This window comes from Podarcis filfolensis, assembly GCF_964270895.1.
Source record: "Podarcis filfolensis genome assembly, chromosome: 2".
Lineage (NCBI taxonomy): Eukaryota > Metazoa > Chordata > Lepidosauria > Squamata > Lacertidae > Podarcis > Podarcis filfolensis.
The window spans coordinates 56682204-56703329 of record NC_139605.1 but is presented as its reverse complement, the minus strand read 5'-3'; the positions used below and the strand labels follow the sequence as shown (position 1 = coordinate 56703329).

Below are 21126 nucleotides of genomic sequence, written 5' to 3'. Positions count from 1 at the left end.
GGATCCCCATTCCTGCCCTATGGAATGATTTGGAGGTTCACCCCACACATAAGTGGAAAGGCGTGTTATTACTGCATATTTTTATCAATAAATTCATTTTTACTTAAGTCTGTAGTCTGCCCTTCAGAGGCCCAAATTCAATCTGTTGCTCCCTCTGTGTGTGGGCTTGCTTGTTCTAATTTAGAGTTGTCATTAGAAATGTTGCCTTGGTTTGAAGTGTCTCCCCTAAATATTAAAATTGGAGAATTGCCTTCTTGACCCTGGAGGGGGGGCAATCCCCACACATATGAAGAACAGAAATTGTCACTGGTACATATAGAATTTCCATTTTTGTTCCATGCCCAGAACTTAACTTCAAATATGTAGTCCAGCTGACCAAAAATGGCAGGTCAGGTGGCCTGTATTACACATGTTTAGATGTCTGGATGAAGCCTTAATATACGCTCGATTATTCTGTTTCCCCAGTTCAGTTGCAAAAGTGGCTGGCAGATCTACAACCTTCCGTTTGAGGAAGGGCTGAGCTGTGATTGGCCCTGCACAGTGCTTCTCATCGAGGGACAGGAGCTGTTCAGTGGGGAGAAGGGGGGACGCTGCACAGCTCCCTTCCCCCATGCTGAGTAGAACAGAGTGCCTGCTCCTGCCTGGCTGCGCTGGCCTCATTTCTTCTTCAGCTGTTGCTATTTTAAGCTAAGCTGGAAGCAAACGGCTCAGCTCGTTGTGGCAGCTCGGCTGCAAGATTCGAGAGCCCTTCCTCAGATCGACCAGCCCTGCAGCTGCCAGACCATTTCAGTGCAGGCTGCCCGCCCACCCACCTACTGTGAGAAACACACTCATTCTCAAACGTGCACGTAGGCAGGCTTCGAAGCACATGCCGGCACAAACGTACATGTTCGCACACAACATGAAGCACATCGATGCACACGGAAGTGAGATGCTGACATAAATGTATGCAAACATCTCTCTGGAATGTGCAGTTGTCACTGGCCTGGAGACTTACACTGTGCCCATGTGGGCATTCATCGCATGTTGTTATGTAGCACACAGTACACATACTCTCATGCAAGGGCATTGGTTCTTCTGCCCATGCATGCCTGTATCTGTCCACACTGCTTATGTACCCTCAGTCTGAGAGCTGCCAGGACTATGGGCATCCTGGACATGTTCATGTCACTGTCGCACAAGTTTGTTGCCTTTCCACCTTCTGCTGCTCAACCAATTGTGCTTATCTTCTGTCAAGAGCAACATACAGCAAAACTCCATACCATAACCAAGATTCTGTTTTGTGGGATGGAGCAAGGCAAGTGGGATCTTGCACCAAACCCAAATGCCCATTGTATCTACTGATAGCCCCAGGAGGCTCCAAGGATCAGCTGCCTTTCTATGGGAGACTTTTATATGGCCAGGGGCTATGTGCTTTTTCTCAAGGTCACCTGAAGAGTGTGGGATGCTCACCTTCAGGTCAGTGGGGAAATCTTCCTTCTTGACCAGGCCTGTGGCAGCTGCGATATTGCCAGCCCCCGAGAAGACGGCTCCACCCAGCTGAGATGCCTGCTCCTTCGTCTTCTCAGCAACTGAAAGCCAGAAGAGAGCGACCAACATATTGAGGCCATGCAGTTAGCTCCTTATTCTAGATTAACAGTATGTGGCCTTGAGCATCCTGAATGAGGGGCAAAGGATCTTAACATCTGGGAGGGAGTCTAGCAGGGGTCTGGTGACTGAAGGCTGCTGTAGCAGACGTATGAATTGTATCTATCTCCTCTGCTATCTATGTACATGTTTCACAAGGCCAAGCAATAATCCTTCTTCTACCATAGGACCCTCCCCACCCCCCCGTTTGGGCCCTCACCCGGCATCACAGTTTCTTCTCCACCAATGTGCGTAAGCTCATTCCTTTACCCGCCCTAGTACTTCGCAGGTTCAAGTTCACCAAGGCTTCCAGGTTTGTATGCCTGCTTCTCTGGAAAGCTGGGGTCAGGTATCTTAGCCAATCCCCACAGCTGGCTCTGCAGACGCGTGAGAAGCAGCTGGAAGGCTTTGTCCTGGGCCCAGTTACATAAGAGGTTTTAATGACAGCGCTTGTCCTGTTAGCCTGTGATCGCTTTAGCACAGCCGCCCACTCAGTGACCAGGCAAAGCATGGGAAAGGAGAACATAAGCAGCCAATACCTGAGGCCACACCTGCAACACCTTCCCGAGTTTTGCTTCCTAAAAAGAGAAAGAGAAAGGATGCATAGTTCAAAAATGTGTGAGAAGAGCAACGTCACCTGAGAAAATGTGCAGTGCAATAAATAGCCACACAGCATAAGGAGAAGCAAGTAAAGCTTAGCCAATGCCCTTCAGACCCACCCCACATTTCCTCAGCATCCCAGCCACAGACTCTTCTCAGAGAAATAATCTTCCTGCAGAATAAAAAAATTGTGAGAAGGAATACTTCCAAATATAGTTAATCTTTCATCCATATATTGGATATGGTCAATCCTATTCAAGTTGCCTTCTTCAGAACAAGGGAGGAAATTTAGGAGATCAACCCTTTAGGAAGCAGGCAGCATTTCAGACTTTGTGCCTATGTCTCAGAAACATCTACTTCTGACCAATCTTCAGGTTCTGTGCAAGGAATGCGGCCTTCATATTTTGGGTCTTCAACTCCCATCATCCATAAGCAACTGGCTGGGGTTCATGGCAGTGGGGTGCAAGAACATCTAGAGAGCCACAGTTTCTCCATCCCTGTATGTTTTACCTCAGCAGGCTTGTTTGACCAGTCAAAATACCTGAGATAAATCCTGAAGAACCAGCTCTCTGTGCACATATTACTCACACACATTTGATGTGAATTACGATTCCATACTGACCTTTCCCCCATTGTTCTTCCTTCCTGGTGGTGTTACAGTGTTATGTTAGGGTAGGAGTAGCCAACATAGTGCTCTCCATATGTTGGGACTACAACTCCCATCATGCCTGGCCATTGGCTATGCTGGCTGGGGTTGATGGAAGTTGTAGTCCAGCAACATCTAGAGGGTCACAGGGTCCCTGCTCCTGACCTAAGTGCTCACTCAAAGGAAGGCCCCACTAGTACTTCAGCTGACCAAAAGCAAAGGAGAACACAGATCCTGGGTCCTTAATATTTGAGGAGGGGGAAATGAGGCTGATACAACTTGCCATATAAGAACACAATATGTTCCACATACTGATTTTTTTTTGAAGGATAGAGGAACACAACTCTCAAAAGGAGAGGAGCTCACTTGATTTGGATCCCTCTGATCCTTGTTCATTGTTCTGTAACTTAATCCCCACCTCTTGGAGACTACACACCTGCTTTTGGCCCTCTTGGAGAGACAGCCACCTCCCCATCTCCCAGAACTCGATAAGCCAACCATACTGAGACCTGACAGTCACTCAAATGACTCCATGCCACAAAGAAGAAAGGTTATGGCACCAAGAGTAATAGAATGTAAGAAAAAACCAGAAAGAAGTGAATGCCCATATTTAAAATAATTCTATACCACCTCTCCTGCTCTTGGGCTGGTTCACAACATGGTGGCAGGAAACACAGCCTTCTGTGGGGTATGTAATGAAGAGAAAGGAAAGAGTGATCAAATCGTATCTGTGCAATTATGCCCTTATCGTCATGGCCTTATAGTTTGGAAAGGTAAACGTGAGGTAGGTAAGGCTGAGAAATAATGACTGGCCCAACATCACTGTTGGGTTTCTATGTGCAAGGGTACATCAAAAGCCCATGTGTCTATGCCCTTGGTCCTTCTCTTCCTTCACACAAAATAGACACAACTACTGGATTGTTTAATTCACATATTTATTAGGAGCAAGGTGTGCCATCACACTCCAATTCCCCACTGAATACAATCCAGCAGTTCCCTGTTGGGGAACTGGTTAGTTGTCATCTGAGGCCTCTCCCTGTGGCCTGCTCCTCCTCTAGTTCCTCTCCAGCACCTTCTTCCTGCTGGGCTTGGCTGGACCCTCACGCCCCTTACCTTCCTCCTCAGTTATAAGGAACCGCCCTGAGATCTACGGATGAAGGGCAGTATACAAATTCAATAAACAATAATAATAACTCTGAACCCTCGCTGTCCACACCTCTGTCTCTCCCAGCTGTTCCTTATCAGACCTCACTGCAAGGCAGAAAAATGGCATGGCTTGTCTAGCTGCCGGCTTGCCTCTCAGCTACTCTCCACCAGCAAGCCCTACTGACCACCAGGGCCCGCACCCTGCATCTATGCAAGAAGGAAGGAGCAGTCCCAGTCACGGAATGAGCTTCATGGCTCTAGCAGTGATTGAAATCTGGATCTTTCAGTCCAACACTCTTAACTTAACTACTGCACCACCTATGACCACAAAGTCAGGTTTCAATCCTGAACCCATTGACTGAGACTTAATATAAGAACAGCCCTGTGGTGGCCAACTAGATGCCTACAAGCAAGACATGACTTTTACTGGTGATAACCAGCAGCTAGCAATCAGAGACATACTGCCTCTAAGACTGGAAGCAATGCAGACATCATGGCTAGGGGTAACCATTGTGTGGAATGTGTGACTTGAATGTGTGACCCAGCACTTGCTTTTCTGCTTCCAGCTCCCAACCCACCTCCATTTCCAAACATTTCTGGAACCCCAAAGTGAAGGGTTGGGAATATTTCAAGGCAAGTGATGTCCAGGTTAAGCACTCCCTTCCAGGCTTCCCCACTCCAAATCACAAGTAGCTCTCAGGGTTTGAATGGACATGTATGGTTACAACAAGCAATTTGTTCCTTAGGTCCTCCAGATGACACTCCACCGCCACACACCATACATCATTGAAGTACACTCCAATGATACTTGACCTTTGGTCTTGCTGGCTGGGGCTGATGGGAACTGGAGGTCATAAACATCTGGGGGGCCACAGGTCCCCCATCCTTTAGACTGATGTCCCTAGGGCTTGGTCGTCTAGTCAGACAAACTTGAGTTAGCCAAGAGACAGTGTCTAAGAAGGGAGGCTGCGAAATTACTGTAAAGCGATGTGAGAGAACAGTAGGCAGCAGCTGTGGGGAGGGAAAGGTCCCCGATTCTAAACTTGCTGAGCTATAAAAAGCTGTCTAGCACACCCTGACACCACATACACATGGTGCAGTGTTAATAAAAGAAGATAAACCTCATTAACAAAACACAAGGCAGGCAGCTGATCAGCTCCCGAAATGTTGCATCGCTCACAAGGTTCTAGGCAAGAAGCTACAACTGGGGATATTGGGTTTTAAGTTGAACTGTCCATGCCAAGTGCACAGATCTGACATCACAGCTGACTCAGAGGCACCAAGACAAGATCCAAATAAAATGAGGCTGGTTGTCTCAAAGAACATGGGTGATGGCAGCTGCCTATCATTACCATGCAAGATGCCAATAGCAGGGAAATGTGACAGGCAGAATAAAGCAGGAGTTGTTGGCAAGAGTCATACTCATTATGAGGTCTGCAACGAATATTGAAAGGTGGAGCTGCTTATCCCTTGACAGAAGGAACCCTGTGTACCAAATTTATTGGCCTTAAACTCATCTGACATAATGCAAAAGGCCCCCTAGTGGTGAAATCTGGCTTATTCCCAGGACTTCATGACTGAAATTGCTACCCTTCTGGACATTTTTTTTAGTGTGCCTGTACACAATAAATGCACAAATGTAACACAATTGTTGCAGGGAACCCAGGTGTGTCTTTCTTCAAGACAGCACTTGTGTTGAATGTATATTGCCCAGTTCCAACCTACAAACGACAACATTTTGTCACTGAGAAAATAGCCTGACTGGTAGGCAAGCAGCAATGGTGGTTGTGAATGATGTGGGTGCTATGTAGGTGCACGAATATCACAGGCATTCATTGGCTAATGCCTGTGATATCACTAGGAATGATTGATGCAACTCCCCCTTTCTCCCCACATCTTTTTTAAACTCTAAGGAATCAACTGAGGATGCATGATGCAGCCACCTGCTGAAACACCAAGCTGTTCTTTGTCTGGTCAGTGCCTGGATGGGATTTTAAATTCTTCCTTGGAGGCAGAGTCTCTACCAATGAAGTGTGTGGGTCCACATGCACCCATTAAAAATTAAAAAAAAAAATAACATCATCAAACCCAATAAGATTCCGCTGCCTTTTTAAAAATGGAAGTTTATTACTGGAAGATTGTGTATCCCACCTTAAGGCAGAATAGTGTCTTGCCAATGCTAGCATTAAGTATAGCACTAACAGAAAAGCAGCAATTCTGCTTTTTTGGGGGGGATAAGCCTTTAGCTGTAAATTGCAGCTTGATGCTGAGGAGAATGTGAAAGAGAATACCCTATTATTTTCTGCAGTGTAAATCTTTTGTGAGGGGTGATGATCTTCCACTGACTTCTTGTGGCGGGGTATTCCACAGGTAGAAACAACTATACTGTACTAGCTCAGCTCTGCATTGTTGCGAGCCACCTCTTACATTCCAAATATCCAAAAGAGCAAAATGGAACCTGCTTTATTACATATACATAGATAAGCCTGAACTTCCTAGCTATCAGATCTTAACAAAGGCCAGATGAAAGTCCAAATATCACAGGGTTCTGCTAGGTTTTCAATTCATGAGGTGCTATCAAAATCAAAGCTACAGTTACATCAGTTTCTGTGCTGTGAGATGATAAAGAAAAGCTACACAATAATAAATCTTCATTCCCACATTCCAAGCAAGGAGGAATGATTGAACAAACTATGCAAATATTTGGAATTAGCAAAGTTAACTGATTTAATAAGACAAAAACCGAAAAGTATAATACAGAAACAATGGAAATGTTTAAATGATAATTTATGTAGACAAGGATTAAATACAAGGTTTTGGTTGTGTTTAGAGTAGACTTGTGAGAGATCAAGATAATTTATTGAATTGATCATCTATGTGGGATTCTATGGGAGAAAAAAATACAGAATAACAGATATACTGTAACTTTGTTTAAAATGTTTATAGGAAGTGCAGTGTAAGCGGTGGAAGACAATCAATGAAATTTTATTATTATTTACTTATTGAAATAGATGTAGAATAAACTTGGAAGAAAGTTCCTATTTTCTTCTTTTTTCTTTTTCTAATTTTCTTTTCCTTTTTATAGATTTATTCCTTCTTTCTTTCCTTTTTTCTTTCTTCTATATTTTTCTTTTTTATTAATAACATTATTGAGAACTTTGTACATATGTTACGTAATTGTAATATTTTGTTTTGATTTTGTAATAACCATGCTAAATTAATAAAATATTTTTTAAAAAATCTACATGTGAGGTGTGTGGCTGAGCTTGCCAAAATCCTAAGGACTCCACATCTATCTTCTGGCTGTGCTGTGAATTAGCAGCTTGCATGCACGGTACAGTCATGAGGGTGAGCTTATGCAAAGATGCATGCCTATGAAACAATGTGACTTGCAGCGCCATTTGACACAGGCAGGTTTCACCATTAAGTGCTGTGTGGGACATCCAATGGCAACCCTGGGGACAGGCCTTGTGTTTCGGGTACCGTGGTATTTGTAGGTGAGCCTTCCTCTGTGAAGGGAAAGTGCTCTTGGAATACAACTATCACATCAACATCTACCTGAATCTGCAGTGACTCATGCAGGAGGCCATTTTAAGTGTAACTCTCAAGGCTTGCCTGAATATGCAAAGAACGTGCTATGATAATTTACAGAGAAACCGTAGCAGGAGGTGTGTGGTGGCTTGAGCCATGTCTGGAAAGCTCTGCCTGCTCCAAAACCTAGATTTATGGAGGCAAACTGTTGAGTTCTATAACAGAAGGCAAGACAAAAATAAAATAAAAAAGCAGTCAAGTGAATTCAATCTGTACACATTCAAAGGCACTCCGCTGTATTGTTTCACATATGCCAAGGCTGAGGCCTTGTACTAAAAGAAAGCTGAGCCCCAAAAGTATATCACCGCATCTCCATGGAGCTTATATTCCCCCATTCCAACTCCACTGCTTTTCATGGATTCTCCAAAAACCTTCAGCCAGGGGCAGACAGAAGCTCTCCCAACTGTACAATTTTATACTCAACATTGTTTTAGTGCTCCTGGTTACACCACCCCCTTGTGGAGCATCCTGAAGCAGCAGCAGGTGGGATCAACTTACCTTGCTAGCCCTTAACTCTGCTCCCCCTGAGCCAGCCCTGTCATGCACCAGGTGAAGCTATCTGCTTCAGGCAACAAAATGGGCAAGTGGGGAGCTGGATGAAGGCAGGAACAGGTGTCTGAGTGGTGCAATAAAACCTTTTAAAATGCTGAACCACCAGGGAGCAAAAACACGACACACTGTGCTTTTCACATTGCCTTCTTCCAAGGAAGGGTGGCATTAATCATGCCCCCCTCCCTCCAGCAGTGCTTTCATTGGCCATATTTGTCTGGCCAGCAATCCTTTCCAAGCACTGCTGCATCCAGCGTTTCTCCCTGAGGTTCCTCTGCCTCTCTGGAGCATGTGCTAGCAGAATTCATGCTTAAACATATGAGGCCACTGCATCTCCTCCTCCTCCTCTGCAAGCTGCCCTGCTCATGCCTGGAGGCTTTGTTCAAAATAAGGATGTGCGCCTTGTCCTTGCAAGCCCATATGTGCAGGCAAATTTAGCCTTCCAGGTCCTGGAAATGCAGCTAACACCACAGCACCCAGCCCTCCCAGCAGGGAATCCCATAATCGGCCAGGGGAGAGGGGTGCACAGCATCGGAGAGTGTGGTATGTGACGGCTGGAGGCCGCTGTCAGAGCAGTCACAGTAAGTCATCTCTTAGGCAGCGTAATCTGCTATGATCTGATCTCCCTTAACGGGTCCAATGGGGACATGCTGGGGTCAGGTGTGCATAGCACCTAAAGTATCCCAGACAGTCCTGGCCAGTTGGGGAGGGAGGGCTCCAGCATGCCGGAGGCTCCCGTCCACTACCAATACCTCCTTCCAGCAGTATAATTGGCACAAGGGCTGTTTTACTCCCTTGGAAGCTTTCCAGCAATTGTCCTGCAGATGCTAAATCCCTCCTTGGCAAAGAGCATTATCATGCTGACGGCCAGGAAAGAGGTTAGGCCACAGCCAAAGATTTCACACCCTGCCTGCCTAGCAATTGAGGTGACCTGAGCTCTTGTAAACAACCTCCATTCCAAAATGGATACTTTGTGGGCATCTGTCCCTTGAGGTCAAATTTACACCTCCAGAGCTTCACCAATTTCAGCAAGTATTTTTTTTCCTACGGCAAACCTGCCTAAGGGAGATGCACAGTTCAGAACAGCAGGGATCAGGCATCAACACCAGCACAGCATTCTAGCCCCTCTTGTCCAGTTCTCCTTGATCCTGGGAAGAGTGGGCCAGGAGAAACTGATGGCTAAACTGGAGCTGAGGTTAAATCTTCCTTGTTAACATGCATTTAACATGCAGGTTTTTAAAAATGTGGAAGTGGTATCAGATTGTGGGGCAGGGAGAAAATGGCATCAGAGTAGGGTGAAGGGCAAGTATAGCTCTTTTCTGCTCCTGCTGCAGTTCTGAGGACCTCTTCCCCCATCTCCCTAAAGATGGCATTTGATGGTGGGGGGATCTCCCATTAGCAAAAGTGAGAAGCAAATACACACTTAACATCTAGTGTAATTTGGGCTCCAACCATGCCCATAAAAGACCTTAAAATCCCTCATCAACCATGCACTTACTGGATGGCTAATAATCTGCAGAATGAGGTATTGACAGCAAAATTCAGCATCCTAAGAATCTCTGTTTTCTTTCCCGACTTTCTTTTAAATAAGTAAGCATGTTTCTAGACCTTATGGTTGTAAAGATAGGCTTGAACTTGTATGGGTAATTCTCAGAAGTCAGAGTTGTTACTGTATAAAAAGCCCAGCGTTCAGGGTGTGAGGCTTCAGTGCCCTACATAGCTCCTTAGTACTCCCCATGGCGGGCAGAGCAGCTGAATAAATTGTGCATAATTAAGGGAGGGGGGAAACTGCTAATCTGCGTGAGTTATAAAGGTTGCAGAATTCTACTCTTCTTAGTGCGAAATCTGGGAGTCCCTTGGCATAGGATTTTCTCTCAAAGCACACCAAGCCTTGGGTGAAACACTGTGTCACCATTCACACTGTAAAATGGGAATATTAATGACCTAACTCACCACCACCAGAACATTGAGACAAGAGACCAGGGCAGTGAAGAATAACAGTGTTTCACAAAAGCCTTCAGGCAGAGGGCTTATGAACATACAAAGCAGCCTATATCGATGGAGAACATTGGATCTTCTAACCCAACACCATCTACTCAACTGATAACAGGCTTTTGATGCACGTCAAAAGACTGAACCTTGGGTCTTCACTTTCAAAGCATGACCACCTCTGCATCCACATAGCTGTGAGATGAGACCCTTAGGAGGCAATTCCAATGCAGCATGCAGGCAAGACCTGATGGTGCAGCCTCCCTCTTAGGACATGGTCTCCCAGTTCAACTGAAACACTCGCCAGTTTCCAAAGTCTGTAGGGGAAAGACAGTGAAGCACTTTGCAGACTAAGGGTTGTATCCAACTAAGCTCTCCGCAGACGAAACCCACTGGAATTAATAGACCTAAGTTAGTCATGTCCATTGTCAGAATATGATGAACACGGGATAGAACCCTAAAAAACAGAAATCCACTCCTCACACTTAGGGCCAGTGGCAGACCTACTTTTTGGGGCCCTGAAGCTTGAACTCTTATGGGGACCCCTTTGCAACTAGCAGCAAAGTCTGGGTAACCAGTGTTACCTTCTTCAATAGGGTTGTTCCATGATAGATCACCACACCTTTACAACATCTCTGCTACTGACTCTCAAACTATGGGATTGTTGAACTATACACAGCCAATAATAAATAAATAAATTTGAGTTACGTGACTCAAATTGGGATTACTAGACCCAAAAATTTTAAACAATGTGTATTCACTTCTTGGGGCCCTCTGGTAATAGCTTGAGATTCATTAGTTTCACAGTAGATTCTGCCCCTACTTAGGGCCTGGGACTGAAGTGGTGGTTTGCTGCTTCTCCTTTGTGCTCTTGCTCTGATTTCTGCAGCACATCTAGCAGGGGGTGGAAAGGGAGTTACTTGGGAATTCCCTGCAGATGCCACTCCTGCCTTGTTCTACTGTGCCCTCCTGGCACAACTGGAGAAGCCAACTGGCCTCCAAGCACTTCCTCCCTCCCTTCTTCCCAGCCCACATGGTCAGTGTTGCTGCCCAGCATCTTCTGGGATCGCTCTTTTTATTATTTACAAGCACTGGTTCATAAGGGTAACCGAGTCATTACAAAAAAACAGCTTTAAGGGACTTGGACTTACTTCCTTAGGACATTCCAATTAGGAAAGTAGCACCACGCCATATCGATAAAGTGCACAATCCAATGATTAAGTGCGCCGAAACCAGAGATGTCTGCATTAAGATCCCAGAGGGATCGCCTGCAGGCCCAGCGGTCTTCAATATGCTTTTTTAATCAGCAATCTGGAGAAAGGTCTTAAAATCCCTGCCAATAAAGCATGCCCAAGAAACAAAATGGCTAGAGTGGTAATTAATGGGAAGGACCGGGCGCTTCCAGCTCTCTGAATTGCTTGCTATGCTGGGTCTGTTCCAAGAAACATGTTGCTGCAGCCAGATGCAAGGTCATCCCTCTAGGAACAATGAATGCAAGGCATACCTAGGGAACGGGAGACTGCCTGGAAAGCAGAAGCTCTCCCTATTAAATGCCCTGCAGTACATGGCATCTGCCCCTCATTTCCCTGACGTTCCCTGCTTGTGAGAATTACCCTCCCACCAGTCAAGAATGCTTTACATGGGCTGGTTAGGATTATGAGAAGCTGCCTTATGCTGAGTCAGACCCAATGGCCCATCCTGGTCAGGACTGTCTTAACACTGCCTGGTAGCTGATCTCCAGAGTTTTGAGCAGGAGACATCCCCAGCCTTGCTTGGAGATGTCAGAGACTGACCATGCAAGTCGGATGCTCTGCCCCTGAGCTGCAGCCCTATTCCAAATAGTTGCACTAGTTAAACCTTAAGCCTGCTAACCAACATTTTCTTCAGACAACCTTCAATATCAAAAGCTTGCAAAATGGTGCTTTACCTCTCTGTTCCGTTACCCTGCTTGCATGCAGCAATAATGAAGATAATTAATTACTGGCTTGTAGACTGGTTGGGTTTTCTACTGTGGAACAAGGCTAGATTCTCCTGTCAACCAGATTCTTTAGTCAAATAGAATTCTGTGCATTTGAGACAGTGATAATAGAAGGAAATGAGTGGAACCTGCAACGAAATGTTGCAGCATGGACTGCTCTTGTTCACTCTTCAGTTAGTTAAGTCCTTCCCCATGCTGCTCCATTCTGTTCCCCCAGTTAGTCAGCATTCTGTGGCCACTGAGTGTGCTTAGGTGCTATAAAGGGTTTGGGGTTTTTTTACTTCTTCAAATCTTAAGGTTCTCCCAACATACTGATACAACCCTTTTGCATGTGGGAGGTGACAATTTGGCTACATAAGCCACAGAAGTCACAGCCTGATATCAAAAACAGTATAATGGACAGCCTGATCCTATGCAGAAAATTGGACAGGATCTCAAAACTCATCTAGTCCAACCCCCTCCCAAGAACCACTCTTGGTACTCAGCCTCTGCTTAAAAACCTCTAACAAAGGAGAGTCCACTGCCTTCTTCCTAATCTTTTTTCTTGTCATTTGAACCCATTGCTCATCAAATATTTCAAGGTGACTATCACATTACCTCTTCTCCAGGCTAAAAATTAAACATTTATCACTTCTTCACCAGGCTAAACATACCAAACACCCTGGAAAAAAAACTCATTGGTACTTACTGGAAATAAGTACTAGTGCATTATACTGTACAGGACTTACTCTCAGGTAGGTGAACACAGGATTGCCACATTACTTACTCCTGTGAGGATCCAGGCTAAGGGTGGAATTCAACGTAGCGCTATGGAGATTGCTCTGTCTGTGCAAGCGTTTCAGCTTTCCTGATGGAATGACCTCTTCTCCCTTCCCTCTGCATGCAGACCAGAGGGTTCTCCTCAGCCCCCAGATCTGATTGGGGACATGTGGGGCATGGGAAGGAGAAAAGGGAAAGCCTCATTGTGCTAGTAGGACTCATGCCAGCTCTTGTGAGCACAACTATTAAGTTGACTCCAGCCCTAAGTCCTGATAGCCACAATCTTTACATAAGGCTATTCTTTTTTTTTTTGTAATGTTCTTCCATATGCACACTAGCATTTCAGTGTGAAGGTTATATCTGCCCATTTTACCTGGTGTGCTAATTCTGTACATGCAGGGAGGTTTGTTTGTTTGTTTTTAAATATGGGGGAGCATTCAGAAATATGGCCCCACAGGCCCACTCACAATCAAAAATGGTCCCACTTCATTCTAAGTTCATTCATATAATCATTCAGGAATTATTAAAATATTGACATTCTGGCCTTCTAGTGTAAATATATCGGTCAGTGCAGTTTACAACATCTCACAGCACAATTTCATAAAGCAATATGAAATAAATTATTGAAAAAGACACAGGATCAACATATACAGTGGTACCTCAGGTTAAGTACTTAATTCGTTCCGGAAGTCCATACTTAACCTGAAACTGTTCTTAACCTGAAGCACCACTTTAGGTAATGGGGCCTCCCGCTGCTGCCGCACTGCCGGAGCACGATTTCTGTTCTCATCCTGAAGCAAAGTTCTTAACCTGAGGTAATATTTCTGGGTTATGGGAGTCTGTAACCTGAAGCGTATGTAACCTGAAGCGTATGTAACCCGAGGTACCACTGTATGTGCCTCATAAAAGCCTGCCAAAATTAAAATATCTTCAGTAACTGGTGAAAAACAGTAGGGGAGGTGGCCAACAACTCTTCATAGCTCAGTCAGTAGAGCTCTTAATCTCAGGGTTGTGGGTTTGAGCCCCACATTGGGCAAAAGATTCCTGAATTGCAAGGAGCTGGACCAGATGACCCTCATGGTCCCTTCCAACTCTACAATTCTATGATTCTATGATATGGGTGGAACCACTAAGGAGGTTATTCCTTAGTCCGCTCAGTTGTGCCTCCACCTTAGGCAGGAGACACAGAGAATGACCTCCCCTTTCTGATTATGGGGGACAGAAGGAATGAGATAGGAGGTGATGCCTAAGGTATCCTAGACCATTTCAGGCTTTAAAAGGTAATCATTAGCACAAAATAGTTGGTAATGGGCAAAATACCCTTAGATTAGTGTAATGAATGTTGCAAAGTTGGACCCAGACCTTCCTATTTTATTCCTTCCCACACAACCATCTTTTCCATGGAGATCTGTGCACATCATTACATGTGTGCAGCAATGGCAGTAGCTCCTATTCTTCCTCTCTATACCTGTAGCCTTCTTCTGCCACCTTGGGGCCTCACACCAAAAGGTCCTGCCTCTTTTCTTCAGGGCAGCTGTGGCTACAATAGCACATCTTAGCTGCAAAGGGAGGGAGAGTTTCACCTGCCTCAAATATTTTCTCTCTCTTGGATTGCCAGTAGTACATGTGAAAAGGATCTAGGTGTCTCAGTAGACTACAAACTTAACATGGGTCAACAGTGTGATGCAGCAGCAAAAAAAAGCTGGTGCTCTTCTAGGCTGCATCAGCAGAAGTATAGTGTCCAGGTCAAGGGAAGTAATAGTCCTGCTCTACTCTGCCTTGGTCAGACCACACCTGGATTACTGTGTCCAGTTCTGGGCATCACAATTTAAGAAGGATACTGACAAGCTGGAACGTGTGCAGAAGAAGGCTACCAAGATGATCAAGGATCTGGAAACCATGCCTTATGAGGAACAGTTGAGGGACTTGAGTATGTTTAGCCAGGTAAAGAGGAAACTGAGAGGAGAGATGATAGCCATCTTCAAATATATCAAGGGCTGTCACATGGAAAATGGAGTAAGCTTGTTTTCTCCGGCTCCATAGGCTAGAACCCAAACCAATGACTACATGTTACAAGAAAGGAGATTCTGATTAAACATCAGGAAGAACTTTCTGATGGTATGAGCTGTTGAACACTGGAACCGACTCCTACAAGAAGTGGTGGACTCTCCTTCCTTGGAGGTTTTTAAGCAGAGGTTGGATGGCCATCTGTCATGTATGATCCAGTTGAGATTTCTTCATTGCAGTGGGTTGGACCAGATGACCCTCGGGGTCCCTTCCAACTCTACAATTCTATGATTCTATTAATTTCAGGTTTTTCTCCATGTCACCATGCAACCATTAGGCTGCCCCACCATTTGATAACATGGGGTGAGGAAACTGTAGGATATATACTTAGGGTAGGTGGGGGATGAAGTCAAACAACATATGGGGGGCCACAAGTTCTTCATCCCTGAACCGGATTATTACAGCTGGCTACTGTGAACCCAAGATCCACAAGTTTATAACAGCAGCAGGAGAGGCAGACTGCTTGGGTACTCTCTATGTAGTTCTTCAATAGAGATAAGATTCCATATTTGTGCACTATTTTTTGTAATTTAGATATCCTCCTGCCGATTTTCTCTTCCCTCATTTTAATGGTGTTGCTGTATTTTATTATATATTTTAATGACTATTATTATATATAACTCTTTCACTTTCGATATTGTATAGAATTTTTACACTGTATAGATACTATCTATGAATATTTGTGTTCTATGTTATAAACTTCACGGCAGTCTTCTGACAAAGGGTTTTACTCAGAGCAGACCCATTAAAATTAATGAACATGACTGAATTTAGGTCCATTCATTTCAATAGCTCCACTCTGAGTAACTGTTGCATACCACCCACAGATTCAGAGCTCTCCTAGCACCACCAAAACGTTTGGTACTTCCAAACAACCTGTTTGTTGAGCACTCATCCAGGTTTGTTTGCAGGGAAGTTAAGTGACAGTGGCTATTTAATGAGCATTCATTCTTGATTGCTTGAGAGGAGGTGTGATGACATTGCATCAAAGCAAGGCTTACCCCCACACTTCCAGTGCATTTTCCTGTCACTTTCCTTCTCACCAAAAAAGGCTGTGGAGTTGTTGCTGGGGTTCTTTCACGTGGGTTTGTTTGTACAACACCTCCCAATCAGCTATAATGGCATATCCTGTATTTGCGGTATGAGATTGAATCCCACTCAGACCTTCTGCATGCAAAGCAGATGCTCTAGCGCTGAGCCACGGCCCCTCCCTAATGAAGGTGGTTTGGGCATCCATTGTTCACTTAACATGTCAGCCCCAACCTTTAACCTCCAATAAACATCTCCCCATCCTTACAACTCCTATCCTCTTCCCCAGGCCTTTTCTACATGTTCTTTCTTCTGTTGTTAAAAGGGGAAGGAAAGACCTGTAAATACTAAATAGAAATTGTATATCCATGGATGCAACTATGGGTGGGATTCAATCAAGTTACCATGTGCATGCAATGAAGCCTTCTCAAGCAATGGGACTTCCCGTCCCCCGTCACTGTGAACCACTTTAATCTGGTCTGGAGGATTTGGGGAACCCCCAGAACAAGTTTAGGGGCAGGCAGGGGCATGAAATGGGGGACGGCCTTGTTGCACAAGTAGACCTCATTCCATGCATGCACACCCCACTTAGTGCTAGATTGAATGCACATGTCAAAATCCGCATAATCTATTTCAGGTGCAGAATTGATTTTGTAGTTGCAAAAGAGTGCTTTTTTTTAAAACATGCCATTCCACAGCCCCTAATATTTGTATTTAAAGACATAAGCAGAGAGATACAGAAAATGAGGCAAAGAAAGACTGGGTGATACAAGCGGCAAAGCCTGAAGCAGGAAGATCTTTTGGACTACAACTCCCATTAACCACAAGGTAACAAATGCTATCTAAGGCTGATGGGAGTTGTAGTCTGAGGCAGGGGCGTCTTACCCATAGAGGCTAGTGGCGCAGGGCGCCAAGTTCTGGAGGGCGCCAGGGAAGTGGCGGAGGTTGGACACGGCATCTCCCGGCATCAGCTCGCCGCCCTCACCCGCCTCCGCCATGCCACACTGAAGCAGGGCCACGCCCGGAGCCTCCGTCTGATGTGGCCACCGTGGCACGAAGCATCCAGCTGAGCCGGGAGGGACCGTCTCCAGCCTCCGCCTCTTCCCTGCTGGAGGAGCCGCCCTCCAACTGCTGCCCACTTCCTCCAGCCCTGCTGTCCTTCCTAACAACTCAGGGAAACGGGGAGGGGGGGCGCAAGAGGGAGCTTTGCACCATGGCACCGGATATGCTTAAGACGGCCCTGGTCTGAGGACATCTGGTGGGCCTATACAGTGGTACCTCGGGTTACATACACTTCAGGTTACATACGCTTCAGGTTACAGACTCTGCTAACCTAGAAATATTACCTCGGGTTAAGAACTTTGCTTCTGGATGAGAACAGAAATCGTGCTCCGGTGGCGCGGCGGCAGCAGGAGGCCCCATTAGCTAAAGTGGTGCTTCAGGTTAAGAACAGTTTCAGGTTAAGAACGGACCTCCAGAACGAATTAAGTACTTAACCTGAGGTACCACTGTACTGTAATATCTGCCCACAACAATATTCAAGGAAGGGTGGGTTCCTAAGTTTTCTGCTTAGTGAAGAGCCTGTCCAGACTGACATATAAACAACATGATGTGGACAATGCCATCACAATGTATATAATTTCCCCCATAAAAGTTTGGACCTCACTAGTGGACAGAAGTCTTACCCTCATCTCACTTTCTCACCCTTGCTCTATCAGAATCTCTCCCTTTTTCTCCCAAGAGCAAATTTGTGCCATTGTACCTGTGCACTTAAATCTCTTGCCTATATTTCAGCAATGACTGAATATTTCCTTCTTCCCATTTCCTCTCTTTCGACTACCCTTCCTGATCTACTCTTCCTGATCTCACCCTGGATTTCTGTTGCTATCTTGCATTTTGGGGGGTGGGGGATGTGAGGTGGAATGCATCAAATGAATTATCGTGGATGCCTGCAATTGTACATACATTCACATTCACATTTTATTTTAACTGAACCTACAATTCTAGGAGGAAGAAACTCATATGTACAAGAGGACTGCCAACAATGAAGACCAGCACAGTGGGGGACAAAGTGAAATAAAAGTGACAGCTGACAAAAGTGTCAGTGAGAAGATGGTAGATGAAGTCCTGGAAGGAGAAGCACTCTGGATATGCATCTCATTGTCCTGGCTAGAGGGAGTGGTATGACAGAAGAAGATCTGACTTGCCCATGCTGATTGGGGCCGTTTTGCTGATGAATCTGTAAGAGGCAAGGTAGGTCCTGAATGCAGAGCAGGCATTTATGAATATTCATCCATCTGGCTCTCATGCAGAGCCAGACACAAAAGCAGCAGACAGAGAGCCATCCCCATGCCTTTTCCCTACCATGTTGCCCAATAAACTGCAGTGGTACACCCCACGTGTGCCCTGGCAGAAGGTTCCCCGGAAACACCAGCCTCAAGGTTGGGCTGGCATCTGCACACATCTCATCCAGAACCTAAGCAAGCCTTAAATTATTGGGGGCAGGGAGAGGAAAGGAGGACCATAGACGCATCTCACTATTCTGAGGTCCTTCTGCTTTAGCCACATTATGGCCCCTCTATTACATCCGAAGGAGAGAAGCTAAAAAGATTGTCCTCCTCTGTTCCCTGAAATACAGATCGCTGCACTGGGGTGTCTATATCTATGGGCAGCAGCTCTCGTGTTAAAAGAAATTTCCTAGGGCAACACTGAGCCAAAGGCTTGGGCCTCATCGTTCTACATGCAGGAGCAGGCAGAAATAAATTAACATTTATTTATTTTATTGGACCAACCCATTAAAAAATATAAAAGACTTCCTAGCTCACAATCTTCATTAGGCCATGCTACATCATAATGTTCATCTAAGGTACATTTGTTTTGCATTCTGGGAAACTAGAAAGCTTGCATGCCCATTTAAAACTACTATTTCATTTATTTTACATCCAGCTTGCACCTTGTGCCTGCTTTTTCACATGAGACCAAGAAGGCCAGGAACTTGAGAAGGAACGAAAACAGAATTAAGGAATAACCACACAGTGTTGGGTCTCGTAGAGTTCCAATTAGCAGCCAGTCCATCAGGCTACAGGAGAGGGAGAGATGGGACTGCAGGGCTTCTGCATTGGCTCTAAGAGACCAGCTTCAACAGGTCACTCCCTTAACTGTCATCTTATCAGCAGCTGTTCCATCAGGCTATAAGAGAGAAAGCAATGTTTCCTCCATTGGCTTCTCTTCTCCAAATATTTCCATCCCAGCCAGTCACTACAAAAACTCTGAAACTTAGATCTAGTACCTGAGATGGTTTTCCCTCCTTCTCCCTACGCATTCCTTTTCCTTTTGTGTCATGTCTTCTAAAATTGTGAGCTTGCAGGCAGGTACTGTTTTGTCACTATTTATAAACCACTCTGGGACGCTTTTTGGCTGAAAAGCTGGATAAAACTATTATCATCATCATCCTATGGGTATTCCTAGTTGTGTCATAGACCCCATATGCCACTATGGGCATGCCATTCATTCTGTATGCCTTGGTTAGAAGAGGATTACGGTTCAGGTCTACCTGCTAGCAGTGCTTTAAATACAGTAAACGTGAGATTCTTGGATCACCCAAGGACTGTGCACATATCTGAAAAACAAACAGAACCCCACAGGTATGCCTAAGAAGGTGATACCTTTTGCACGTTGAGGGACTTATGACATCAGAACCCCAGGGGATGGTGGTGCTCAGGAAGGAGGATGCAGAGCATTGCTTTGCAGATACTGCCCCACAGCATCAGACTCCAGTTTTCTAGGTTGCCGTCACCCTGTAAATTGTGTCCCTTCACCATTGAGGGGAAGAGGGAGAAATCAAACTGGGGAAGGGATGCCAATTTGCCAGCTTTGAAGGCCTGGCCAGAATGATACAAAAACCCAAGCAACAGGAACCATCTCTCCTCCTTCCCTCCCTCCCTCTAGCAGATTTGTTTCCTCCTGCGAAAGGCGGGCACAGCTAGCAGGGCAGCTCTGCAGCTGTGCCTGCAGCAGCCTTACCGACATAGAGCACGCCTTCCTTGGTCTTCTCCGCTGCCACCGCTACCCCTTCCTTAGTCTTCTCCGCTGCAGCAACGACCCCTTCCTTTGCCTTGGACAAGCCCTTCATAAACGCATCCATCCCGGCACTGAGCTCTGTGTGGAGGAGACAAGAAACCAGGCAAGATGGCTTCAGCAGAGGGCTCTGCTGCTTCCAAGGAAGGGGAATGGTTACATGGACTGCTGGGGAGAAGGAGCTGGAGGGATATGGGCTTTGGAGAGAGATGGAGGATATCGGGTATGGTTCCAAGGAGGGACCTCCCTAGGCTGGAGCCACAGCATTCCCAACAGCAAAGCATGAGGGCTGCCCCCTAACTCAACAGCCTCAGGCTGTATCTTACTGCAGCCACAACATCTTAGCTTGCTGTTGAAACAGGCAGGAGATTTCCACTGCTCAGCGGGCTCTCCCAAGGTGGAAGGCTGGGGGAGCAGGTGCAGAGCCCAGCTCGGTGCCATCGCAAAAGCAACCTTCTGCCCCAGATTCAACAAGTCTGCTGACAGCTGTTAGTGCTGCAAAGGCCGCCGTCACCCTCCATCCTCCTCCTCGGCTGCTGCCATGACCATCCCCATCCTCCCGGCCTACCTCGCCTGTTCTAATGGCTGCAACTGCTCCCTTCCTGGGCATTTTAACGCGGGGGTGGAAAGCGCCGCTCCTCTTCAGCCCCGTTCCTCAAAAGCATCCGCTCCCGCATCCCCCGAGAGACAGGAAGAGGGAAGAGAGGCTGGGATTTAGCCAGGATTAAAGCCGTCAAAACAGGGATGACTCCGTGTCCTTGAAACCGGGGAGGGGAAGGGGAGGGTGAGGACAGGAGACGCTGCTGCGCTCTCCTTTTCTGCCAATTATTTGGGGTGGGGATTTTCTGGGGTGTGGTGTTCCTATCCAGGAATATAAGCCATCTCTTTTCTCCATCAGTATTCCAATTCCCGTGGGGGGGGGGGACCACGCTTGCGGAGATGGTGTGTGGGTAGATATCCCACCCCCCCTCCCGAAAAGAGAGATAGCGGCACCGTCGCCCTGCGCACTGATGGAGGGGGGAATTCACCTCCAGGCCAAACCTTATGCCACCGCCCGCCGCCCCCAATC

At 46.0% G+C, this 21126-nt stretch overlaps 1 protein-coding gene and 1 long non-coding RNA gene across 4 annotated transcripts in view; both read right to left on the bottom strand.

Moving 5' to 3' along the window:
- The window catches only part of SNCB (synuclein beta), a 40762-nt gene that overhangs the window by 4280 nt on the left and 15356 nt on the right, over window positions 1–21126 (bottom strand). For 2 of the 3 annotated variants that reach the window (XM_083603950.1, XM_083603951.1), the window contains exons 2-4: window positions 20004–20138; window positions 2166–2204; window positions 1453–1571 (exon numbers count right to left, since the gene is read on the bottom strand). In XM_083603950.1, the coding sequence (XP_083460076.1) occupies window positions 1453–1571; window positions 2166–2204; window positions 20004–20138 (293 nt within the window). Of the gene's footprint in view, window positions 1–1452; window positions 1572–2165; window positions 2205–20003; window positions 20139–20625; window positions 20827–21126 lie in introns of those variants that run through there. The other variant, XM_083603952.1, reaches the window with a different exon arrangement.
- On the bottom strand, window positions 17886–19987 carry LOC310758036. Its single transcript, XR_014545629.1, has 2 exons — window positions 19646–19987; window positions 17886–18219 (listed from the first exon to the last, which is right to left on the bottom strand). It is a non-coding gene; the product is annotated as an uncharacterized lncRNA (long non-coding RNA).